The 27,554-nt window shown below is 47.2% G+C and overlaps 1 protein-coding gene across 1 annotated transcript; it reads left to right on the top strand.

Annotated features, from left to right (window-relative positions):
• The first annotated feature begins 242 nt into the window (after positions 1 to 242).
• Positions 243 to 3,103, top strand: LOC109751849 (transcription termination factor MTERF15, mitochondrial-like). The gene is made up of 2 exons (XM_020310730.2): positions 243 to 2,164; positions 2,489 to 3,103. The coding sequence occupies exon 1, from the start codon at positions 342 to 344 to the stop codon at positions 1,491 to 1,493; it is 1,152 nt and encodes a 383-aa protein (XP_020166319.1). The 5' UTR covers positions 243 to 341; the 3' UTR covers positions 1,494 to 2,164; positions 2,489 to 3,103.
• The last annotated feature ends 24,451 nt before the right edge of the window (positions 3,104 to 27,554 follow it).

The raw sequence follows: 27,554 nt of genomic DNA, 5'->3' as shown, positions 1-27,554 counted from the left end.
TGCACTTTGGTTACCTGAAATTATCTGAGGTAAAACAAGCTTGAGGCGATTAGCTAGGACTTTGGATATGATCTTATACATCCACTCCCGGCCTGTTTTTAGTAGGCAGGAAAAATGAAATTCCGTTATGTTTGGGGACGCTGTTTGGTATTGGACAATGAGGGGATGGAGATAGGCCGTTCGATGACATCTTGATGGCAGGTATTGGATGGCAACTTCGCTCAGAAAAAGTAACTAGAGAAATCCTCCCGTCCACCACACCACTGGAGACAGACGCCACACCTGCCACTGGAATTCCCCCACAGCCGCCGCCGCCGCCGCTGCCCCGCCGTCGCGGCGCCATGCTCCACCTCCGGCAGCGCGTCCTCTCCCATCTCCTCTCCGGCCCGCCCATTCCTTCCACCTCCCCGCTCTGTGTCCAGCGCCTCCCCTCCACCGCCGCCGCGCCCGCCGTTTCCCCCAACCATAGCTTCGCCGTGGAGGAGTACCTCGTCTCCACCTGCGGCCTCACCCGTGCCCAGGCACTCAAGGCCTCCGCCAGGCTCTCCCACCTCAAGTCCCCTGCCAAGCCCGACGCCGTCCTCGCCGGCCTCGGCCTCTCCGCCGCCGACGTCGCCACCCTCGTCGCCAAGGACCTGCGGTTCCTCTGCGCCGGCGTGGAGAGAACCCTGGCCCCAATCGTCGACGGGCTCACCGGCCTCGGACTGTCGCGTTCTGAAATCGCGCGACTCGTCTCCCTCGCCCCGTGCAAATTCAGCCATAGATCCGTCGTCTCCAAGGTAGAGTACTACCTGCCGCTCTTCGGCTCCATCGACAACTTGCTCCGGCCCCTCAAACACGGCTCCGGCTTCCTCGGCTCCCACCTCGAGAGGGTGGTCAAGCCAAATGTCAAGCTCCTAGCAGAGTGCAGGCTAGGTGCTTGTGATATTGCCAAGCTCTTCATCCATGAGCCAAGGATGCTTAGCGCCAAACCAGGGCGTGTCCTGGCGTTGGTCGCGTGCGCGGAACGTATAGGTGTGCCCCGTGGCTCTGGAATGTTCAGGCAAGCGCTGCAGGCCGTCTCATACTTGAGCGAGGACAAGGTCACTGCCAAAGTGGACTACTTGAAGAAGACATTTAGGTGGTCAGATACAGAGGTCCGCATTGCTGTGTCCAAGTGCCCGGTGGTGCTGAGGTGCTCAAAGGACACGCTGCAGCGCAAGTCCGAGTTCCTCATCTCTAAGGTGGGCTTGGAACCGGCGCGCATTGCTCATCGCCCCGTTATGCTCACTTTCAGCCTGGAGGGCCGGCTCAGGCCACGGTACTATGTTATGAGGTTTCTTAAGGAAAATGGATTGCTAAGTCATGGCAGAGACTACCATACTATGGTCTCGATCAGCGAGAAGTTATTTGTGAAGTTCATATGCCCTCACAATCAAGCTGCACCACACCTTGCTGAGGACTATGCAGCCGCTTGCGTAGGGGAGGTGCCCGCTAGATTCAGATTTACATGAACCAAAAACAGGCTATGAAAATTGGTAACTCCATGTGGAAGAACAGAATTTCTCTCGTCCTATAAAGCTGGTAATTCATGATTAGGTGTTCTTTTCATGACTGAATGGTGGCTTTGTCGTGGCTAATGCTCGATGTAACTGACAACTTGATTTCTGAACCCTGAGATGTTGAATTGGCTGGGCTACTATAGCTGAACAATGGTGAGGGAGAAGGTATTTGTTGATAACCTTACAAGGAAGCTGCCAATACTATGCTGTTGCTTGCAGAAGGCAATTGTGCACTGCCTGATAAAAGTAACAGTGTATTAAATTTCAAAAGTAACCAGTGAGTTTGTTTTCTCCCGACTAAAAGTTTGATTTGTTAACATGGTGGCATACTGTTGGAATATTTTTCTGAAGCTGATATCTTGGATATCACTTCCATATAGCTTGGCCTGCCTTGGATCTGTGCCCTCTAGCACAAACGGAAGTTGGTCGAATGAATTAGAGCAGTTCTCAACTAGCGATTCATCTGTTGCCCTGTCAAAAAATCAATTTAACAAGTGAATATATTGTGCATAGTTTATACCTGTCGTCTTAATAGGTTGGCGTCGAGGATCAGAACGGTAGATGCGGCAGATATAAGAAGAGTGAATACCTGTCTGGTTGGTGACGGCCCAAATTGTTACCAGGTAAAAACGAGTTGAAACATTCTGCACATCATTTAAACTCCCATTTTGTTTGTTCACCTCATTGGATTTGGTCGGTGTGCTTTTTGCTTTGATTTTTGGTGCAGCACCTACTACTTTCTGTTACCACTATTTTGCGTCAACTATCTTAGGTGCCACCTGCGCATAATATTCAGACACACCCTATAAGGCTTTATTTCCTTCTGGTATCCGTTGTGTATTATCTTCGTGATCACTGCATAATAAATGTACCCTTCCATAAGTATTTTTCCGTTCAGAGCTAATGATTGGAGAGGTCCGGCTTTTGTTTCCCTGATTTTTTCTCAGATAAATGAGAAGCGGGAACAAGTTAAATATGAGAGAAGGATGGTACTGATTCTGAGTAGACTTCTGATGAGAGAACGATCCAGCAAGCAATGGTATTGTTCAGAGTATCCTCTGCAGCAATGTGAGAGCAATGGTACTGATTCTGAGGATGGTCTCAGATCTGGCAATATATGAAAGCAAAGGACTGAAGGCGTCGCTGCAGTTGGGCTGGATCATACCGCTGCAAACGCAAGCTTAGATCATCGCCGATGGAGGGACACACTCTGAAGTTGGCGGGGAAGATCAATGTGGTACAATCAAGCGTTGCTAGCTGGTGCAGTTGGCGATGGTTTGAGAGGCGAGGAAGATGAGATGAACTTGTAATGGCTGAGCTTTTCACCCAGATGATGAATTTTTTTTTAACCGTAAAGAGGGCCAGAAACTATGCGTAAAAGCTGCTACATGGTGGGTTTCGTTGTTCGATAATCCTAGACATACAGGCCTCTTACGCGCAAGTTACAGGATCCTTCGTTAAATTTCTTCACTCCCCTTCTTTCCAGTCACACTTTGCCATGTCAGCCTGTAATTAAATTCATCCTGTAAGTGCATGTACGTGTAGCATTACCATTCATTTTCCGCCTGTTTCCCCTTTTTCAAATAGAGTCCTGCTTCGTTACCATGTTTTTTTCAAACACACGGACATTTTGAAAATTATAAATAAATTTAAATTTGCTATTTGTTTTGAATTTATGAACAAAACTCACTGAAAAACGAATGACAGTGCAAGACATCGAACCATGTAACTCCCGTTGCTAACCTGTCGTCGCTAGCCACACGAGATAATAAGCTTCAATGTCTAACTATGAAATGCGGACCATAAGAACTATACCACAGCGACCGGTTTATTGTAGCGAACCGATATTTTCCTCACTATTCCCTTTTCTTTTTCCTGTTCATTGTTTTTCATTTTGCCTTGATTACAACAAAATTTTGAACTCAAACATCTTTTGAATTTTTTAAACATTTTTTTAGAAACACTAACAAATTTGGAATTTCACAAAAATACGAACAAAATTTGAAACCATTTTTAAATTTCGCCAAACATTTTTTCTTTCTGTACTTTTTTTTGAAAACAGGAATATTTTTTAAATTCCAACAAAAGGAAAGCGCAAACATCATTTGATACTGCCCGAACGTTTTTTGAATTTGTGAACAAATTTTGAAAAAATGATTTTTTTATTTGTGAACAGATTTTGTAACCGGGGATATTTTTTGAATCAATGATATTTTTTTCAAATCCGCGAGCGCTTGCGCCGGCCCAAAAGTCAGCCGACAGAAGCAATGTCGTGGCCAAGGCCTAAGCGTTCCCTTTTTCTTTTCTATTCTCTCGGGTTTCTTCTCATTTTTCGTTAATTCACTTTTGTCCCTTTAAACTTTATTATTATTTTTGAAACATGTTCAAACATTTGAAAAATTATTTGGAATACCAAAATAACAGTTTTAAGTAACTGTTTAATATTATGATTTTAAATTCTTGTTTCCTCAAATATTCATTAAACACTTCTAAAGAAAGCATTTACTGTTTTCAATTTTTGTACTTTTGTATTTGTTAGTTACGCTAAAAACTTAAAATGACAGTTTTAAGTACCTGTTTAAATTATTATTTAAATACCTTTTTGTCCTTCAAACCTAGCATGGATACCTACTATGGGCATGCCCACCTACTGACAAAACTTGGGGTCATTTTAAGAATGTCCAGAAAATACCGTATGCAACATTGGGTGTCCGGGTAGGTTAGGAGCTCAATTTGATAGCATGCTGTTTCGTCACATCCGTCAAATGACCGCAATTTTTTTTATTGCCTCGTATGACCAATTAAAGGCATAATACCAAGTTGTTTTGATTTTAAACAAATTTTGCATTTTTCTGGAGTTTTCATGGTGAAAAAAGGCTGATAAATTGTGCTCCCATGGGCGCCCGACCCTAATGGGTATGGTATGGGTCGTCGACTTAGTCCATGGGTAAACCATGGATAACCCGATTAATTGTTGGTAGTGTATGGGCATAAGTTTATGCCCGTGGGTTACCCGATGGGTCGCCTATTTCAGATGATTATTAATAAAATAAATTATTTATGCTGCATCACGCTTGGCCTTTTATCTAAATGCACTACATATATTAGCACATACTAAGCTACTCCTTAAGGTGTAACATCTAGCTACTATATTAGTAGGCTGTGGCAGTCACAGAAAAAAAAAACAGGCACATACGAGCACTCCTTTGTTCACATTTGCTATGGCCCAAAACTAGTGCAACAACCAGCCCATACAAAAATAGTAGCAGGCACGAGTAGCCTATCCGAGTTGGTTACTGACACTACAAGCAAACCTTGAGGATTAGGGTTTGAATCCCATGTGATGCACATTTTTGAAGATTAAAAAGAAAGAGAATTCAAATCTCATGTGATGCACATTTTTTTAAGATTAAAAAGAAAGAGAACATACCATATACGTCGGGCCGTGTATGCACAATACATGCGCGACGTATTTTCTAAAAAGACCATCTTACCCTTTATTATGAAGTGGTATGCAGAGATCTCATCCGTTCATGTGTTTAAGGGGATGTACCGAAACAAAAGTTTTCTAAATATATATAATGTATGTACCATTTTACAAAATTTAAAGCAAATGTTTAATCCTTAGGACGAGAAATGTAAAGGGCAATCCTTCTAGCTGCGCATATGCATTGGCATGGACCTATGAGCCCCTCGACCATGCCATACATAGGTCACTGCGGATGCACGTGTAGGCTTGCTAGATGCGCCGGGAGGGGGATTCCCTATTTTGGCTCTTAGCTGGCAATGGCGACATCTAGGGGATGCACCGACAAAGAAGTATTTTCATGCTTTATATATAGAGCAACTATCATGTCATTATAACTGAGACATTGATACGAACACATGTCACCACTACACCCAGGCCCGCAGAATTCGGGGCCCTGTACCAAACTCTAAAATGAGGACTATTTCCCTAGAAAACAAAACTATAATCAACTTATTTACAACTTTTTTATGACATCAAATTAAATCCGCTCATTTTAATTTTTTTTCTCATGTCTCTGGTAACGAGATTCATCATATTCTCTAGAGGATTTTATTTAGATCTTCAAACACAAGACATCTAGACCAATTAATATACAGGCATACAAATACAAATGATGAAAAGAATAAAATTAAAGGGATACCTATCAAACAGTTAGCAGCAAACTATAGGTAGAACTGAGCCTGGTGGAAATGGTCCTGGTCGATGCGTGATGGACTGATGGAGAGGCAGGACCCCATTACAACCAGATCGATCAGAGAATCGCGTGGATGAAGACGATGCACCTTGATTAGTACATACTAGCAAAAAGACCCGTGCGTTGTAACGGGAGAAAAAAATATCCTGTTATATCTCTAGCTGGGTTAGTTGGATAAACTGTGTGTGACTGGTTGGTAGGTAGTTTATGACATCGAACCCTCCTATCAGAAAATTTTTTTGCCAGTTCTCCGGACCTGGAGTACAGTGCACCATCGGGTGGGCTTCCTCCGTTGGGCCAAAACGGGTGGCAAGTAATAACGAAACCAAATGGCATACCTAAAATTAATTAAAGCAGGACCAAACGACGTGGGACGAAATCAAGAATACTACCTCCCTTTAGTAGTAGGTATAGATATAGATTACGATGAAGAAAAAAGAAAGTGGCAACCACCGAGCTAGCACCTGTCCTCAAGAATGGAGTGCTCTTGATTAGTTAATTTCTCAGGCCGAACCCGACGCGATGGGGTTGTCGGGGGTGCCGGGGGAAATGATTTTGGCGCCAAATCGGGACGTACCCGCCGAGTCAGCAAGTAGGCGCGATCGTCGTCCTCATCGTCTCGGTTCCCGCGAGAATCAATGTGAAGCCTGCCGCCGGTGAGTCTTTCATTGATTCCTCACGGGCGGTGCAGTGAAGGCGCACCGACGCGCGTCCCGCCCCCTCCCGCCACGCGTACACACGAATGTCGGCCGCTCACTGCCCCCCCCCCCCCCCCGCGCGGCTATATAAGCCACCCCCTCGCCGGTGACCGCACACAGCTCTCTTGCCTCCTCTCATCGGTGACCGCACAAAACTCTCTCGCCTCCTCTCCCCTCTCTTCCCCTGCCGACGACCATGGCCGAGCGCTACGCCGGCGACTGAGTGGCGGCCAACGGCTTCGCCTGCCGCCACTTGCACGAGGACGAGGCCCGCCTCCTCTACGAGGCCGACTACCCGACACCACCGGATATGCGGGTGCCGAGCTCATGGAGGCTGAGTGTCGGCGGGGTCCCGGTGTTGGGGAACGTAGCAGAAATTCAAAATTTTCTACGCATCACCAAGATCAATCTATGGAGTAATCTAGCAACGAGGGGAAGGGGAGTGCATCTACATACCCTTGTAGATCGCGATGCGGAAGCGTTGCAAGAACGCGGATGAGGGAGTCGTACTCGTAGCGATTCAGATCGCGGTTGATTCCGATCTAAGCGCCGAACCACGGCGCCTCCGCGTTCAACACACGTGCAGTCCGGTGACGTCTCCCACGCCTTGATCCAGCAAGGTGAGAGGGAGAGGTTGGGAAGACTCCATCCAGCAGCAGCACGACGGCGTGGTGGTGATGGAGGAGCGTGGCAATCCCGCAGGGCTTCGCCAAGCACCGCGGGAGAGGAGGAGGAGGGAGAGGGGAAGGGCTGCGCCAAAAGAGAGACGTTCTCGTGTGTCTTGGGCAGCCCAAACCTCAACTATATATAGGGGGGGAGGGGGCTGCGCCCCCCTTAGGGTTTCCACCCCCAAGAGGAGGCGGCCAGCCCTAGATCCCATCAAGGGGGCGGCCAAGGGGAGGAGAGGGGGGGCGCCCCACTAGATGGGCCCTAAGGCCCATCTGGACCTAGGGTTTGCCCCCTCCCACTCTCCCATGCGCCTTGGGCCTTGGTGGGGGGGGGGGGCGCACCAGCCTACCTGGGGCTGGTCCCCTCCCACACTTGGCCCACGCAGCCTTCTGGGGCTGGTGGCCCCACTTGGTGGACCCCCGGGACCCTCCCGGTGGTCCCGGTACATTACCGATTTCACCCGAAACTTTTTCGGTGACCAAAACAGGACTTCCCATATATAAATCTTTACCTCCGGACCATTCCGGAACTCCTCGTGACGTTCGGGATCTCATCCGGGACTCCGAACAACATTCGGTAACCACGTACATACTTTCCCTATAACCCTAGCGTCATCGAACCTTAAGCGTGTAGACCCTACGGGTTCGGGAACCATGCAGACACGACCGAGACGTTCTCCGGTCAATAACCAACAGCGGGATCTGGATACCCATGTTGGCTCCCACATGTTCCACGATGATCTCATCGGATGAACCACGATGTCGGGGATTCAATCAATCCCGTATGCAATTCCCTTTGTCTAACGGTATGTTACTTGCCCGAGATTCAATCGTCGGTATCCCTATACCTTGTTCAATCTTGTTACCGGCAAGTCTCTTTACTCGTTCCGTAACTCACATCATCCCGTGATCAACTCCTTGGTCACACTATGCACATTATGATGATGTCCTACCGAGTGGGCCCAGAGATACCTCTCCGTTTACACGGAGTGACAAATCCCAGTCTCGATTCGTGCCAACCCAACAGACACTTTCGGAGATACCCGTAGTGCACCTTTATAGCCACCCAGTTACGTTGTGACGTTTGGCACACCCAAAGCATTCCTACGGTATCCGGGAGTTGCACAATCTCATGGTCTAAGGAAATGATACTTGACATTAGAAAAGCTCTGAGCAAACGAACTACACGATCTTGTGCTAGGCTTAGGATTGGGTCTTGTCCATCACATCATTCTCCTAATGATGTGATCCCGTTATCAACGACATCCAATGTCCATGGTCAGGAAACCGTAACCATCTATTGATCAACGAGCTAGTCAACTAGAGGCTTACTAGGGACATGGTGTTGTGTATGTATCCACACATGTATCTGAGTTTCCTATCAATACAATTCTAGCATGGATAATAAACGATTATCATGAACAAGGAAATATAATAATAACCTATTTATTATTGCCTCTAGGGCATATTTCCAACAGTCTCCCACTTGCACTAGAGTCAATAATCCAGTTCACATCACCATGTGATTAACACTGACAGGTCACATCACCATGTGACCAACACCCAAGAGTTTACTAGAGTCAACAATCTAGTTCACATCTCTATGTGATTAACACTCAATGAGTTCTGGTTTGATCATGTTATGCTTGTGAGAGAGGTTATTAGTCAACGGGTCTGAACCTTTCAGATCCGTGTGTGCTTTACGAATATCTATGTCATCTTTGTGGATGCTACCACGCGCTACTTGGAGCCATTTCAAGTCATTACTCTACTATACGAATCCGGTTTACTACTCAGAGTCATCCGGATTAGTGTCAAAGTTTGCATCGACGTAACCCTTTACGACGAACTCCTTTTCACCTCCATAATCGAGAAAATTCCCTAGTCCACTAGGTACTAAGGATAAGTTCGACCGCTGTCATGTGATCCATTCCCGGATCACTATTGTACCCCTTGACCAACTCATGGCAAGGCATACTTCATGTGCGGTACACAACATAGCATACTGTAGAGCCTACGTCTAAAGCATAGGGGACGACCTTCGTCCTTTCTCTCTCTTCTGCTGTGGTCAGGTCTTGAGTCTTACTCAATACTCACACCTTGTAACACAGCCAAGAACTCCTTCTTTGCTGATCTATTTTGAACTCTTTCAAAATCATGTCAAGGTGTGCGTTCTTTTGAAAGTATCATCGGGCGTCTTGATCTATCTCTATAGATCTTGATGCCCAATATGTAAGCAGCTTTTATCCAGGTCTTCCTTTGAAAAACTCCTTTCAAGCAACCCTTTATGCTTTCCAGAAATTTTACATCATTTCGGATCAACAATATGTCATTCACATATACTTATCAGAAATGTTGTAGCGCTCCCACTCACTTTATTGTAAATACAAGTTTCTAACAAACTTTGTATAAACCCAAAAACTTTGATCACTCCATCAAAGCGTATATTCTGACTCCGAGATGCTTGCTCTAGTCCATGGAAGGATCGCTGGAGCTAGCATACCTTTTAGCATCCTTAGGATCGACAAAACCTTTCTGATTGTATCACATACAACCTTTCCTTACGAAAACTGGTAAGGAAACTTGTTTTGACATCCATCTGCCAGATTTCATAAATGCAGCTAATGCTAACATGATTCCGATGGACTTAAGCATCGCTACGGATGAGAAAATCTCATCGTAGTCAACTCCTTGAACTTGTGGAAATACTCTTTGCCACAAGTCAAGCTTCATAGACGATAACATTACCGTCCACGTCCGTCTTCTTCTTAAAGATCCATTTATCTCGGATTTCATGGCTTTTAACCATTTGTCGGAATATGGGCCCACCATCGCTTCTCCACAGCTCATAGGTTCATCGTTGTCCAACAACATGACTCCCAAGACAGGATTATGCATTACTCTGAAGTAGTACGCATCCTCGTCGTCCTACGAGGTTTGGTAGTGACTTGATCCGAAGTTTCATGATCACTATCATAAGCTTCCACTTCAATTGGTGTAGGTGCCACAGGAACAACTTCCTGTGCCCTGCTACACACTAGTTGAAGTGACGGTTCAATAACCTTATCAAGTCTCCACCATCCTCCCACTCAATTCTTTCGAGAGAAACTTTTCCTCGAGAAAGGACTCGTTTCTAGAAACAATTACTTTTGCTTCCAGATCTGAAATAGGAGGTATACCCAACTGTTTTGGGTTTTCTATGAAGATGTATTTATCCGCTTTGGGCTCGAGCTTATCAGCTTGAAACTTTTTCACATAAGCTGTGCAGCCCCAAACTTTTAAGAAACGACATCTTAGGTTTCTCTAAACGGTGTCGTCTCAACGGAATTGCGTGTTGCCCCTTTTAAAGTGAATGCGGTTGTCTCTAATGCCTAACCCATAAACGATAGTGGTAATTCGATAAGAGACATCATGTTATGCACCATATCCAATAGGGTGCAGTTATGATGTTCGGACACACCATCACACTATGGTGTTCCAGGCGGTATTAATTGTGAAACACTTTCCACAATGTCTTAATTGTGTGCCAAACTCGTAACTCAGATACTCATCTCTATGATCATATCACAGACATTTTATCCCCTTGTCACGACGATCTTCAACTTCACTCTGAAATTACTTGAACCTTTCAATAATTCATACTTGTGTTTCATCAAGTAAATACACTCAGCATCTACTCAAATCATCTGTGAAGTTAGAACTTAACGATATCCACTGCATGCCTCAGCACTCATTGGACTGCACACATCAAAATGTATTACATCCAACAAGTTGCTCTCTTGTTCCATCTTACTGAAAACGAGGCTTTTCAGTCATCTTGCCCATGTGGTATGATTTGCATGTCTCAAGTGATTCAAAATTAAGTGAGTCCAAACGATCCATCTGCATGGAGTTTCTTCACGCATATATACCAATAGACATGGTTCGCATGTCTCAATCTTTTCAAAAACGAGCGAGTCCAAAGATCCATCTACATGGAGCTTCTTCATGCATTTTATACCAATATGACTCAAGTGGCAGTGCCACAAGTATGTGGTACTATCATTACTATCTTATATCTTTTGGCATGAACATGTGTATCACTACGATCGAGATTCATTTTAGGTGCAAGACCACTGAAGGTATTATTCAAATAAACAGAGTAACCATTATTCTCCTTAATGAATAACCGTATTGCGATAAACATAATCCAATCATGCTCAACGCAAACACCAAATCTCGATGGTAGAGGGAGCATGCGATGCTTGATCACATCAACCTTGGAAACATTTCCAACACATATCGTCATCTCACCTTTAGCTAGTCTCCGTTTATTCCGCAGCTTTTATTTCGAGTTACTAACACTTAGCAACCGAACCGGTATCTAATACCCTGGTGCTGCTAGGAGTACTAGTAAAGTACACATTCATATGACGTATATCCAATATACTTCTATCGACCTTGTCTGCCTTCTCATCTACCAAGTATCTAGGGTAGTACTACTTTAGTGACCGTTTCCCTCATTAAGAAGCACTTAGTCTCGGGTTTGGGTTCAACCTTGGGATTCTTCACTAGAGCAACAAATGACTTGCTGTTTCATGAAGTATCCCTTTTGCCCTTGCCCTTCTTAGAAACTAGTGGTTTTACTAACCATCAACAATTGATGCTCCTTCTTGATTTCTACTTTCGCGGTGTCAAACATCGCGAGTTGCTCAAGGATCATCATAACTATCCCTGATATGTTATAGTTCATCACGAAGCTCTACTAGCTTGGTGGCAGTGACTATGGAGAACCATCACTATCTCATCTGGGAGATTAACTCCCACTCGATTCAAGCGATTGTGGTACTCAGACAATCTGAGCACATGCTCAACGATTGAGCTTTTCTCCCTTAGTTTGCAGGCTTAAGAAACTTGTCAGAGGTCTCATACCTCTTGACGTGGGCACTAGTCTGAAATCCCAATTTCAGTCTTCGGAACATCTCATATGTTCTGCGACGTTTCAAAAACCGTCTTTGGTGCCACAATTCTAAACCGTTAGCATTACTCACTGAACTATCACGCAGTCATCAAAACGTGTATGTCAGATGTTTCGCAACATCTACAGACGACGCTGAGGTTCAGCACACCGAGCGGTGCATTAAGGACATAAGCCTTCTGTGCAGCAATGAGGACAATCCTCAGTTTACGGACCCAGTCCGCATAATTGCCACTACCAACTTTCAACTAATTTTTTCTCTAGGAACATATCTCAACCAGTAGAACTAAAGCGTATGACATAATTTGCAAAGATCTTTTGACTATGTTCATGATAATTAAGTTCATCTGATTAATGAACTTCCACTCAGATAGACATCCCTCTAGTCTTCTAAGTGATACATGATCCGAGTCAAACTAGGTCGTGTCCGATCATCACGTGAGACGGACTAGTCATCACCGGTGAACATCTCCATGTTGATCGTATCTCCTATACGACTCATGTTCGACCTTTCGGTCTTTTGTGTTCCGAGGCCATGTCTGTACATGCTAGGCTCGTCAAGTCAACCTAAGTGATTTGCATGTGTTCCGAGGCCATGTCTGTACATGCTAGGCTCGTCAGCACCCGTTGTATTCGAACGTTAGAATCTATCACACCCGATCATCACGTGGTGCTTCGAAACAACGAACCTTCGCAACGGTGCACAGTTAGGGGGAACACTTCTCTTGAAATTTTATAAGGGATCATCTTACTTACTACCGTCGTTCTAAGCAAATAAGATGCATAACATGATAAACATCACATGCAATCAAATAGTGACATGATATGACCAATATCATTTTGCTCCTTTGATCTCCATCTTCGGGGCACCATGATCATCTTTGTCACCGGCATGACACCATGATCTCCATCATCATGATCTCCATCATTGTGTCTTCATGAAGTTGTCACGCCAACGATTACTTCTACTTCTATGGCTAACGCGCTTAGCAATAAAGTAAAGTAATTTACATGGCGTTATTCAATGACACGCAGGTCATACAAAAATAAAGACAACTCCTATGGCTCCTGCCGGTTGTCATACTCATCGACATGCAAGTCGTGATTCCTATTACAAGAATATGATCAATCTCATACATCACATATATCATTCATCACATCTTCTGGCCATATCACATCACAAGGCACATGCTGCAAAAACAAGTTAGACATCCTCTAATTGTTGTTGCAAGTTTTTACGTGGCTTGTATAGGTTTCTAGCAAGAACGTTTCTTACCTACGTAAGACCACAACGTGATATGCCAATTTCTATTTACCCTTCATAAGGACCCTTTTCATCGAATCCGTTCCGACTAAAGTGGGAGAGACAGACACCCGCTAGCCACCTTATGCAACTAGTGCATGTCAGTCGGTGGAACCTGTCTCACGTAAGCGTACGTGTAAGGTCGGTCCGGGCCGCTTCATCCCACAATGCCGCCGAAACAAGATAAGACTAGTAACGGCAAGAAGAATTGGCAACATCTACGCCCACAACTACTTTGTGTTCTACTCGTGCATAGAAACTACGCATAAACCTGGCTCATGATGCCACTGTTGGGGAACGTAGCAGAAATTCAAAATTTTCTACGCATCACCAAGATCAATCTATGGAGTAATCTAGCAACGAGGGGAAGGGGAGTGCATCTACATACCCTTGTAGATCGCGATGCGGAAGCGTTGCAAGAACGCGGATGAGGGAGTCGTACTCGTAGCGATTCAGATCGCGGTTGATTCCGATCTAAGCGCCGAACCACGGCGCCTCCGCGTTCAACACACGTGCAGCCCGGTGACGTCTCCCACGCCTTGATCCAGCAAGGTGAGAGGGAGAGGTTGGGAAGACTCCATCCAGCAGCAGCACGACGGCGTGGTGGTGATGGAGGAGCGTGGCAATCCCGCAGGGCTTCGCCAAGCACCGCGGGAGAGGAGGAGGAGGGAGAGGGGAAGGGCTGCGCCAAAAGAGAGACGTTCTCGTGTGTCTTGGGCAGCCCAAACCTCAACTATATATAGGGGGGGAGGGGGCTGCGCCCCCCTTAGGGTTTCCACCCCCAAGAGGAGGCGGCCAGCCCTAGATCCCATCAAGGGGGCGGCCAAGGGGAGGAGAGGGGGGGCGCCCCACTAGATGGGCCCTAAGGCCCATCTGGACCTAGGGTTTGCCCCCTCCCACTCTCCCATGCGCCTTGGGCCTTGGTGGGGGGGGGGGGGCGCACCAGCCTACCTGGGGCTGGTCCCCTCCCACACTTGGCCCACGCAGCCTTCTGGGGCTGGTGGCCCCACTTGGTGGACCCCCGGGACCCTCCCGGTGGTCCCGGTACATTACCGATTTCACCCGAAACTTTTCCGGTGACCAAAACAGGACTTCCCATATATAAATATTTACCTCCGGACCATTCCGGAACTCCTCGTGACGTCCGGGATCTCATCCGGGACTCCGAACAACATTCGGTAACCACGTACATACTTTCCCTATAACCCTAGCGTCATCGAACCTTAAGCGTGTAGACCCTACGGGTTCGGGAACCATGCAGACACGACCGAGACGTTCTCCGGTCAATAACCAACAGCGGGATCTAGATACCCATGTTGGCTCCCACATGTTCCACGATGATCTCATCGGATGAACCACGATGTCGGGGATTCAATCAATCCCGTATGCAATTCCCTTTGTCTAACGGTATGTTACTTGCCCGAGATTCGATCGTCGGTATCCCTATACCTTGCTCAATCTCGTTACCGGCAAGTCTCTTTACTCGTTCCGTAACTCACATCATCCCGTGATCAACTCCTTGGTCACACTGTGCACATTATGATGATGTCCTACCGAGTGGGCCCAGAGATACCTCTCCGTTTACACGGAGTGACAAATCCCAGTCTCGATTCGTGCCAACCCAACAGACACTTTCGGAGATACCCGTAGTGCACCTTTATAGCCACCCAGTTACGTTGTGACGTTTGGCACACCCAAAGCATTCCTACGGTATCCGGGAGTTGCACAATCTCATGGTCTAAGGAAATGATACTTGACATTAGAAAAGCTCTGAGCAAACGAACTACACGATCTTGTGCTAGGCTTAGGATTGGGTCTTGTCCATCACATCATTCTCCTAATGATGTGATCCCGTTATCAACGACATCCAATGTCCATGGTCAGGAAACCGTAACCATCTATTGATCAACGAGCTAGTCAACTAGAGGCTTACTAGGGACATGGTGTTGTCTATGTATCCACACATGTATCTGAGTTTCCTATCAATACAATTCTAGCATGGATAATAAACGATTATCATGAACAAGGAAATATAATAATAACCTATTTATTATTGCCTCTAGGGCATATTTCCAACACCCGGTGCCGCCGCCGCCCACCAGAGCTGACCAGTGCGCGGAGATTGCACGCATCAGATCGTTGCTGCCGGAGAACGCGCGGAACCTGCCGAGGTACGTCCCCGACAGCAACACAACGTGTATGGCGTACTTCGAGCGCCGCCACGCCGAACAGCTCACTGTCTCCAACGACACTGAACCCCGCGGCCGCTTCAACTCCGTGGGGCGGCGCGAATGGTGGGGCGTCCCCAGCCGTCCTCGAGTACATCGAGGCCGGCAACTCGCCATGGTTGGAGTACCCGGCGGCCCCCTCCTTCTCCCGCCGCTGCAGCAGTTCATGGACGCCAAGGCGCATGGAGACGGCGGCCTCCTCCTCGCCCGGCTCCCGCTCCCGTTCCTCCCCGTCAAGTCGGAGCCCGGGGCGACACCGCTCGGGCGGCGCACGCGCGGCGGCAGCCTCGTCATCAACGAGGGCGGCGTCCCTTCTCCTTCGGCCTCCTCCTCCCGCCTTGTCAGGCCAAAGATCGAGCTGGTGCTCCTCCCCATGAAGAAGGAGCACGAGGCCATGGCCGCTGACGAGGAGACTGGCCTCAATTGGGCGCGCGACGACTACATCCGGGAGGAGATGTAGTGTCAGCGCCACGCCCTCGAGGAGATCGCCGCCCGACGCCACGGTCGCGAGGAGGACAACGTCATCATCATCGACGACAGCGACGAGGAGGCGCCCGGGCCGTCCAACCCCGTCCGCCACGGCGACCCAGGATAGGGGTGTAGCAAGGACGGCGGCTGGGCGACGACGGCGATGACGACAACGACGACGGCGGCGGCGACTAGACGAACTTCTACATGCTCCTCGGCATGTAGAAGGCTCAAGGCGGCCCGGCGGCGGCGGAGGCGGCGATGGCGGGCGTAGTACTAGTAGTAGTTTTTTAGTTTGTTTTTAAGTTTGGTTTCTAACTTTTGTACAAATATCAATAAAAACGCCTAGTTTGGCCGAATTTGTGTCGTGTTTGGCCGAATTTTGGTAAAGTTTTGCTTAAAAAAACAACGGTTGGGGCGACCTTGGGGCGGCGGTTGGGAAACCAACCACCCCCACGCCGATTTTTCCACCGGCGCGCCCCCAGGTGGCGTTATTTCAAGCCCCTGGGGGGGGGGGGGGGGCGGCGAATGGCTGGAGATGCTCTCGGGAATATTGCTCTTTTTTTAGATCGAAATATTGGTCCTTTTTGTTTGAGGAAAATTTGCTCCTGTGCTCTCTGTGTTTTTTTCTTAGACAAGCCTGTGATCTCTGTGTGAACCACTGGTATTCTCGCATGCCACCTAGGCGTGCGGCGCTATCCTGGTCGGACCTTTCGGCCTGCTGGATTAACGAGCGACATGCTCTTAAATTTGGGGGCCCTGCCACCTGGAGGCCCTGTTAGGCCGCACAGGTCACACGCCCTTGTGCCCGGGCCTGACACACGACACACATAGTAAAGGCATGATACAAAGGTATCGAGCACCGTCACAACATCCTACCGACAACCAAGCGAGTTATAGATGTGCGAAGAAGGCCGCTAGGAGTCCACGGGACCTCCACCATGAGCATCCACAAAGGAGAGGTGAGGCGGACCACAACGAAGACAGGACTCCAAAACGATGCGTCCTAGAAGGGTACGACCACATAGCCGCCATCGCTCGGACTCATAGATCAAGTTTTCACGCCGTGACGGAGCCTTCAGGAAGGATACGCCATGAACGGACGCCGCCACCGTTGGCCAGAACAAGGGTTGGACATGTGATATACCCCGGCGCTCACATTCCTCAGTCACACTCTAGCTTCGCCAACCACCCGCAACCAAGCAACCCACGTGTCCATGACTGCCCGCCCGCACCTGAGACACATGTTTTGCCGATGAACACCGTGCCCGGGCCACCGCCCGACACTCAGACATCCCCAAGACTAGCCAAAGTGACCGGATTTGGTCCGAGGGGACACCTGCGATCGATGAAACCGCAACCCATGTCCTACCTTGAACTTCGCCGGAGATGCCACCGCACGCAAATGGACGGGGAATGGGAAGAAGGAGGAGCAGACGCGTCCACGACCGGCACACCCCGTGCTGGCGACGGGCTGCCCTAGCGTCGGCACTGCGCATCCCTCCCACCAATCTCCCCATCGGACACACTCGGGTCCCGCCCTACCGTGGTGGTCGAAGCAGATTCACACAAGGCCACCAACGCAGGACCGTCCACCTGCAAGGGGACCCCGAAGAGTGTCGCCTACCACCCAGACTGCTCGTCGAGAAGTCCATCCATGCCGCTCGCCAACGTCAACCACCGGAGCCGGCTGGAACCCGGCCAGCACGTCCGCCAAGACCGTCGCAACCTGGGTAAGGGCGGCCGCCCGCAGCCCAGGTCGCGCCCGACCCGCACCGCTGATCGAGAAGGACCTGGAGCAGCCGCCGCCACCGCTGTCCCTCCAGCGTGCACCACCAGATCTGCAGGCGGCCCGCCCTGCCGCCGCCGCGACGCCACCAAGCGCCCTCGACGCCACCCGGACGCTACGCCGAGGATTCTGTGCGGGGGGGAGGGGCCGGCTCAGGCCCCGCTACTATGTTGTGAAATTTCTCAAGGAAAATGGATTGCTAGAGCACGGGCGGAGCTACTATACATCACTGATTAGGACTGAGAAGGTTTTCATGGAAAAGTTCATATGCCCTCACAAGGAAGCCGCACCACACCTCGCTGAGGACTACGCGGCTGCTTGCAAAGGGGAAGTGTCGGCTAGATTCAGATTTACATGAACCAAGAATGGGCTATGAGAATTGGTAAACTGTGTACGGTGCAACAAAGTTTTCATTTTGTTGAAAGCTGGTAATTCCTGTTTCAGTGTACTTTGCCTAACTTGATGTTGGTTATCCGCTCTGTTAGATGCTGGTATGGTCTTTGCTAACTCTTGATGAAACTGATAATTTGAATCCTGATATGTTAAAGTTATCATTTACTCCCTCGGTCCTATAATACAAGATGTTATTACAACCAATGTACTCATATATTGATTGTAATAACATCTTATATTATGGGACGGAGGAAGTAGTAGAGAAGAAACCATGCCTTTGTTGTGAACTTGTTCATCATCATGCCATGCCATGTTATCTAACACTTGGAACTAAGTAAATGAGAACAGGTCATTCTACATTGTATTAAAATCTCTATTTTATATTTTTAACGCATTCTGGGTGATGTTGGCTTGCACCGATGGGCATAGGTGTGCCCCGTGACTCTGGGATGTTCAGGCACACCCTGCACATTGTCGCACACAGGTAATTCCTATTTCGGTGTACTTTGCCTAACTGGATGTTGGTTGTCTGCTCTGTTAGATGCTGGTATGGTCATTGCTAACGCTTGATGAAATGAAACTGATAAATTTCAATCCTGATATGTTAGTGTTATTATTTAGTAGAGCAGAAACCATGACTTGGTTGTGAATTTTTTCATCCTCATGCTACACAGGTTATTATTTAACACTTGGAACTAAGTAAGTGAGAGCATGAAATTTTGCATTGCATTAAAATTTCTATTTTGAAATTTAATGCATTCTGGGCGATGTTGGCTTTGCGCCGATGGCATAGGTGTGCCCTGTGACTCTGGGATGTTCAGACAAGCCCTGCGCATTGTCGCATCCCTTGGCAGGAAAAGTATCGTTGCCAAAATGGAGTACCTGTAGAAGGCGTTCAGGTTGACTGATGCCGAGGGTGTGTATTCCTGTGTCTAAGGTTCTGATTTTGTTGAGGACGTCCAAAGAATCGCTTCAGCGAAGGTTTGAGTTCCTCATCTCTGATTGGGGTTGGAACAGGCTTACATTGCTTAATTATGGCCAAGCCATGTTCTTTTATAGCCTGGAGGGCCTGCTGAATTCTTTGTTTTACTGTAAAGTTTTTAAGACAATTAAAAATTTAAATACTTACTGCACCATAAAGGTTTTGCTTGGCACTGTAAGCTGGCAAGCTTTGTTTCAGTGTTCTTGCCTAACAAGACGTTGGTTGTCCGGTATGGTATGTCTGTAGCATGCTAGTTTGGTCATCGCTAAAACCTGATGAAGCTAGTAATTATTTCCATGAGTCCTCGTATGTCCACGTCATCATAAAATTTCTCTCTGTCTGTCTATTCTGGACCCTCTTTTTGGGAACAAAGTGGGCTTGCTGATGGCCACAACACATTGATCAATCCGAGGATGCAGTTTTGATCTAGTTGCTTGCTCTAGTTTGTGTGAGTTGAATATCTTCTTTCTGCAGTATCTTTCTTTGAAGGTATTAAGTGATGTGAAAGTAATTCTTGCTTTACTACCTTGTAGCAGTTTTTCCCTTTATTTTCTCCTGTAATTTTTTAATGGCCTACTGACTGACACTTTCAGTTTTAGGGACAATTGATCTATGAACACTGCAGTTGTAGAGTTTTATATACGTCTGCCATCTAAAGGTTTGCTTAATCAGGGCTTGTCATGATTTATGCCCAGCAAATGGTTAGAATATTTACCTCTGTTTAGCTTGGAACTGGTTACATCGTAGGGAATGTTTACCTATGATTTATGCAAACCAGAGTTAGGCATTAGCAGAGCTTTCTTGCACTAGATGGCATATGTTTCTGTGTTGTAAGAGTATATTTTCACAAGTATATCAATTTTGTACTGCCGACCTTTGTACCAAAACTTATTAATGCAAGATGTGATACTGGACAACATGAATTATCAGCTACCTAGAAATTTACCGCCCTGATACCAGATGCTGAATCTATCTGCATATTTAACAATTTTTGTGTACATTATACTCTGCTTCCATGTTTTGTTGGCTTCCGAACTCCTGTTTTCATTTAGGTATGAATGTGCTTCTTAACTCGATACTTATTATATTATCTAGCTTATGTGATGACAGCAAAATCATATCTTACTGCTTGCCCTCTGCAAAATTCCGTGCTTTATATGGTTGCTGATTGATCAATTACAGTGCTTGAGAGCTTTAATTAGGTAGCGGTCCATTGATTCGCTAGGTAATGATGCAGTTGAGCTATTAAGATCCTAGAGACCAGTTGTAGACAATCATTTACATTTTCTGTCACAGGCCACTGTGGTTATCTTGCAAGACCATCCTCCCTTGCTATATTAGCATTCTCATTATCTGCAGGATTTTTGGAATCTGTGGGCATGCATCCGCACATCCCCATGACAAGTAAACATCCCTTTGACTAAGTGCTGATTTCTTTTGTGTAATTCTATGTCTGTATTGGTTTCTTTTTGCCCTTTTTATGTGACTGTGACTTCACAACTTCCAAAAAATCCTGAGCACTCTGACTAGTATGAGACAAACTGTTAGGAACTCAATTCGACCTAGGGAGATTTTCATTTCCTCCTGTCTCAAATCACTCAATACTCATACAAATATCCTTTTGTAGGCGCCAACATTCGTGTATGTCACTTAAACATGATTCGGAGCATAAGTATGCACCGCAAGACTGCGCCCGACCTGTCTATTAGTTATTACTACTAACTAGAATACTTGAGATGAGCACGCTACCATTACGAAGAGAGAACTGCAAACCATACCATGAAACGAAGATTAACAGCCACAACTGCCTTCTTTTTATGGGGTACTGTTTTGGACTTGTTGATGGCCACAATACGTTTGTCAATCAGAGGATTCAGTTTTGGTCCGGTTTGTTGGTTGCTTGTTCTCATTCTCGTGAGCTGAAAATCTTGGTTCTTTCTGCAGTATCTTGTTTTGAAGTGATTAAATGCTGTGAAAGTAATTCATGCTTTACTAGTCTGTATCAGATTTTTTTCTCCTGTATTTTTTAATGGCCTATTGGCTGATACATTTAGTTCTAGGGACAAGTGGTCTTAAAACTGAACAATACAGTTGTGCATTTTCTATATACGGCCTACCATCTAGTCCAAACACTATGGCTGGTTAACACCAAGCCTCCTCATGTTTTCATCAATCAAGGGCTTACAGGTGTCTAAAGCTATGTTGTTATACCATGATCTATGCTAGCAAATGGTAGGAATATTTACCCCTGTTTTAGTGTGGTTTCCAGTCTGCCTAGATTAACCTCAGGTGTTAGCCTGGTTGTTCTGGATCATTTGGAATATGAGAAATTGTACTGGTTTTCATAGGTGGTTGGTGGCAAGTGAGGATGTTGTTCAAGGCTGGAATGAACATTGGCATTCTGCGCTTGGAGAGTGGCTGAAGAACAGTGGTTTGGCACTCTGTCTGCTATCTATCAGTGAGCTTGTTGGGATGTCGTTCAGTCCATAAATCTTTTGGTATTTCTGCCCAACATAAATTTTGTTGGAACCGTGTGCTATATAAGTTTGTTCGGTAGTAACTCCCCACTTCTGCTGCTGCGCATATGTTTGCCGTTTACATTTGCAGCTTATAGTTTAATAAGTCCTCCTGCTCCAGCCGTTCCAGCTTGTCAAAATTCAGCACCTAAAGATGACAATGCTGCATTTGTTTGTTCTTAGCTGAGTTACATTTTTCTTTATGTTCTGATGTACTGCATAAGTATACTAAGTTGTAATAGTTGTTCGGCGAGGAGATCTTCTTTGTAACAGATGCCGCAGCACGGTTGATGAGCCATGATGTGGCGCTTGGAGAATGCATTAAGAAGGGTGTTTAGCTTTCTTTCTGCTATGCTATAATGTATCTCTCAACTTTTTTGGAAGTGGTTCAGTCAGTGCCTATATCGCTGGTGCTGTAACAGGATCGCTCAGCTTCGAAGGGCGGCGAGTATTGCTTTGGGGTGGGAGATGTAGTTCCTCTCCACCCCACCGCGCTGGCCGCCAGCAGCTGACACGCGGACCGCCTTAGAGCATGCGGGGCTCAGGAACAGGGCGTGGTCGCCCAAGCTTCTCGGCTCCACCAACTTGTATTCATATCGCGTCCTCTCGTCATGTTGAGTGCCGCCGTCTTGGTTCATGGGAACAGCTTGGTGCGTGAGATCCCATATAGGAACAGTTTGTTGTTGCGAGAGGGGCCATAGAGTTCTCTGTTGCTTATATATGGATGTAGAGAGGAAATTCTGAACTCCTCTCCTTTCTTCTTCTTCTTCCCCAAGTCTCCCTGTTCTTCTCTCCTACCCATGAAATTATAGATTTCTTGTCCCAATCATAGGTTAGGACGTTAGGTCATAACAAAATCATGTGATCTGGTAGGCCTCTTGGGAGGAGCAGCCACGGCTCCGCCGTTCAAACCTAGTGCGCTACGTAACAGGTCTCAGATCCATGGAAGAGAAGTTCCTCACCGAGATTAAGGAGAGAAAGGACATAAAAGTGGATAGAAAAAGATGTAATTGACTAGCTGAAATAACTTGTCGAGACCATCCAAATCCAACGAAGTAACCTCCATGACCAAAGTGCCACTCAATCCAGATCCAACATGCATGCAGAGATCAAAAGGCCATGCCAGAGTCGTATCGATGAGCTAGCCATGTTCACTATATATGTTCATTCACTTCCGTGTTTGCCCTACATGATGCATCACTCAAATGGAAAGAACTTATACACTTTCTCTCTGCTAGCTTCCCAAAGCAACCCCCATCGTTTGTAGTAATTTATAGAGGGCATTATTGCCCATGTTTTATTAATGCATGCCGACCAATAATTTCTCAAAAGTTACAAAGATTTGGTACTTTTTTGTATAGCTTGTTTGGTTGGAGATATTTAAAGAGAGAGAAACAGAAATTTAGACGTTCAGTGATACAAAGTCACTCCTTTGCGGAATATGATAATATAGGAAGGATTACGCATGACAATTGGGAGTATAGCTCATAAAATTTTTAATAACAGGGAGGATGCTGATCAGGAGAGAAATGTTTTACATAGGACATCTTGATACCTTATATTCTCATCACCTACAAAATCTCGCGCAATCCCCAAACTCACCCAATATGTCTGCCCGGATAGTCTGGAGAAAAAAGTGTGCCTAATGACCCTCTCCCCCAACCTGCCCCATTTGTCCAGACAGTCCGGGTGTCCCCAAACCTGCCCGGTATGTGGGGAAGAAATGGGAGATAACCGGGAGACCCCATTGGAGGGGAGGACAAATGTGGCTCAACAAATAGGGTCTCAAATTAGGCACTTGCCCTTGAAGATGCTCTTAGCTAACCCCTTGTATATTCTCAAAACCAAACAGGGGAAGAAACTTCTCTCTCAAATCCCAAATACAATTGCCATTAGATACGAAATAGAGGATTTGGACTAAAATGACACATTCAATGCCTAATTTCTCTATAACTCGTATTCTACTTCCTTATAGTTGCCAAACATGTTAGTTGACTTTATATGATGCTTGAACAATAGTCCAACCATCCAGAGTGCATTCATTCGACGGATAAAAGCATAGGGTTGGCATTGGACGGATGAATTAGTTTTCATGACGCAAGGAGGCACCTCCTCCGTGGCCATGGCGGGAGCTCGCAGATCCCGCTATGCCAAGCTTGTCGTCCCTCTGCTTCCTCCTTCGTGTCCATGTCGACATGGGGAACCGCCGTCACGTTTGTAGCAAATTAGTGTCACCGCCGTTTCTTTGACAATTTTTAGTATCAACACGAACCATCTAGCAGAAGTAAGAAAACATGAAGAGACCTCGTCCCTGTGCATCGGCCATGAGAAACTAAAAGCCTGGAGGCAGAAACCATTTGATGCATGATAATGGTACACCGGTGACATGATCCTCCCCATTTGATGCATGTACGTACCCGTCGTCCGAGATGTAGTTTCTGTCCACCCCACCGCGTTGGACACCAACGTGAACCGCCTTAGAGCACGCGGGGCTAAGAAACAGGGCCCGGTCACCCAAGCTCCTCACCTGCGCCCACTTGTATTGGTTCGGCGTCCTCTCGTCGCATTCGGCAAGCTCGTACACCTTGAAGTATGAGCGGAGGTCGGGCCTGTTAGACGTATTAGGGTTTGGAACAATGCTCGATACCTTTGATGGGTACGGCTGTCATATATTTATAAGAGGGAACCGTACAAATACAAGTTGTGTTACAACACGTATATCTAATATATACTTAGTCTAACACCCTCCCTTAATCTTAACTATGTCCTGAAACACTCAGAAGGTTAAGATTGCGACAACATCCTTCAAAAGAAGGCAAGGGCAAGGGTTTAGTGAAATATCAGCAAGCTGATCCTTCGAAGAAATAAACTTAATCTGAAGGAGCTTCTGAGCAACACGTTCCCTCACAAAATGATAGTCAACTTCGATGTGCTTCGTTCGGGCATGAAATACTGGATTGGACGAAAGATATGTTGCACCGATGTTATCACACCAAAGAAGAGGCGGCTGAGTTGGGGAGACCTTCAACTCTCGAAGCAATGACTGCACCCACATGATCTCAGCTGTGGCATTAGCAACAGCTTTGTACTCAGCTTCGGTACTACTCCGGGACACCGTAGCTTGCTTGCGAGCTTGCCAGGCGATCAAGTTAGGCCCAAAGAACACAGCATGTCCCCCCGTGGATCGCCGATCATCAGGACAACCAGCCCAGTCGGCATCAGAGAATGCTGAGATCAGTCCAGAACGCGCAGGCTGAAGATGGAGACCATATGACCCAGTGTGACGAACATAGCGCAAGATGCGCTTAACAGCTGACCAGTGAGAATCACGTGGTGCATGAAGATACTGGCACACACGGTTAACTGCAAATGATATGTCTGGTCGAGTAATGAGCAAGTACTGCAGTCCACCCACAATGCTGCGGTACTCTGTGGCATCCTCAGGAGCAAGCAAGTCACCAGCAAGAGCTGTCAGTTTGTCTGTAGCAGATATGGGAGTCGTAGCAGACTTGCACAGCAACATACCGGCACGACGCAGGAGATCCTGAGAGTACTTCTTCTGAGTAAGAGTCAAGCCACCATCAGAATGAAGAACCTCTAGGCCCAGAAAATAATGCAGTCTCCCAAGATCCTTAACAGCAAACTCAGCACCAAGAGAGGACACAAGTCGGTCTGTAGCAGAAGCAGACGAACTGACAAGGATGATGTCATCAACATATACCAGAATGTACATAGTCACCTCAGGTCGCTGTAGAATAAACAGAGACGTGTCTGCTGTAGAAGGAACAAACCCATGCGCACGAAGAGCAGCGCCAAGACGGGCATGCCATGCACGCGGGGCCTGCTTCAAACCATAGAGAGCTTTGACAAGACGACATAAATGATGTGGCTGAGCAGGGTCAACAAAACCTGGCGGCTGACGCATATAAACCTCTTCTTCCAGAACTCCATGGAGAAAGGCATTCTGAACATCAAGCTGTCGAAGCGACCATCCGCGAGTAACAGCCAAAGAGAGAAGAACACGAATAGTAGTTGGTTTAATAACAGGACTGAATGTGTCTTCATAATCAATGCCATACCGTTGTTTGAACCCCTTGGCAACCAGGCGTGCCTTGTACCTCTCAATGGAGCCATCAACATGTTTCTTCACCTTGAATACCCATTTAGAGTCAATGATATTAACACCAGATGGAGGTGGAACAAGACGCCAAGTGTTGTTTCTTTGAAGGGCATGAATCTCCTGCTCCATTGCAGCACGCCAATGCGGGATGCCAAGCGCCGCTCGAAAATGTCGTGGTTCGGTCGTAGGGTCAGCCTCAGCATGTGCCACACAGGCCGCAAGCCACGCGACAGTGCCGTCAGTGCGTTTCTTCGGTTGGAAGATGCCACTTTTGCTGCGAGTATGGGGACGCAGGACGACAGGCGGAGGTGGCGCTGGAGCTGCCATACCAGAGGAGCCACTATCCATCAGCGGCGAGGAGGACGCACCGGCGGGCGAGTCAACAGGCGCATCCGGTGGCACGGTCAGGGTCCGCGAAGACAGACCGGGCGTGATCGGCGTCGACGGACCAGGCGACGAAGACTCGGTGACCTGTGAGGCCTCCGGCTCAGGGGAGAGCGCCGCGGGTCCAGCCGGCCCGGCCGACAGCTCCGCAGGTTCGGCCGGCCCAGGCGACAGCGAGGCCGCTGGCCCTGGCGACTTGGTCACCCCGTCGGATCCTCGTGCATGGGGCATGCACGCGTGATCGACGTCGGGGTCAAGCGGGGTAGTGGCGGGGGCAGCCTCGTCGAGCGCCTCATCCGGCGTGGCAGCAACTAGCGCAGTTGTGGCCATATCATCATCCAGAAGCTCAAGTCGAGCGCCTCGTCCAGTCCCTGCACCATGGTTAGGCAACAACAGAGGAGAATATGCAGCATCCACAAATTGATCAGGCAAAACTGGAAAAGAGTGCAACTCAGTGACGGGAGTATTGGTGGGTGATGTGAGTGTGGAAAACGGGAAGACAGTCTCATCGAACACAACATCACGAGAAATGTAAACACGATTTGACGGGATGTGAAGACACTTGTAACCTTTGTGGAGAGGACTGTACCCAAGAAACACACATTGTTTAGATCGATACTCAAGTTTATGCTTATTGTACGGACGAAGATGCGGCCAACACGCACAGCCGAACACTTTGAGGAGGGAGTAATCTGGAGTTTCATTAAGCAACACTTCGAGTGGAGACTTCATGTGAAGGCGTCGTGTGGGAATCCTGTTTATCAAAAAACAGGCAGTAACAAAAGCATCGCTCCAGAACCGAAACGGGACAGAGGCATGTGCAAGAAGTGTCAGGCCAGTTTCAACTATGTGACGGTGTTTGCGCTCAGCTGCACCGTTCTGCTGATGTGTATGAGGACAAGACACATGGTGTGAGATGCCAAGCTTCTGAAAGAAGGTGTTAAGGTTACGATACTCACCCCCCCAGTCTGACTGGACATGGATAATTTTGTGCTTAAGCAATCGTTCAACATGTGCTTGAAATTGCATAAAGACATGAAACACATCAGATTTGCGCTTAATAAGATAAATCCAAGTAAAGCGACTGAAAGCATCGATGAAACTGACATAATAGTTGTGACCACTAACAGAAGTTTGGGCATAGCCCCACACGTCTGAAAACACAAGCTCAAGAGGAGCCGTGACAACACGACTTGATACAGAAAAAGGCAACTGATGACTCTTGCCTTGTTGACAAGCATCACACACTAGAAACTCCTTATTACTCGACTCAACAGGAAGATG

Source organism: Aegilops tauschii, chromosome 6, assembly GCF_002575655.3.
Source record: "Aegilops tauschii subsp. strangulata cultivar AL8/78 chromosome 6, Aet v6.0, whole genome shotgun sequence".
Classification (NCBI taxonomy): domain Eukaryota; kingdom Viridiplantae; phylum Streptophyta; class Magnoliopsida; order Poales; family Poaceae; genus Aegilops; species Aegilops tauschii.
The sequence above is the reverse complement of the archived record's forward strand: the minus strand, read 5'-3'. Positions and strand labels throughout refer to the sequence as shown.

Coding starts and splice junctions, on each gene's coding strand:
- LOC109751849 (XM_020310730.2), top strand. CDS start 342: ATGCTCCACCTCCGGCAGCGCGTCCTCTCCCATCTCCTCTCCGGCCCG.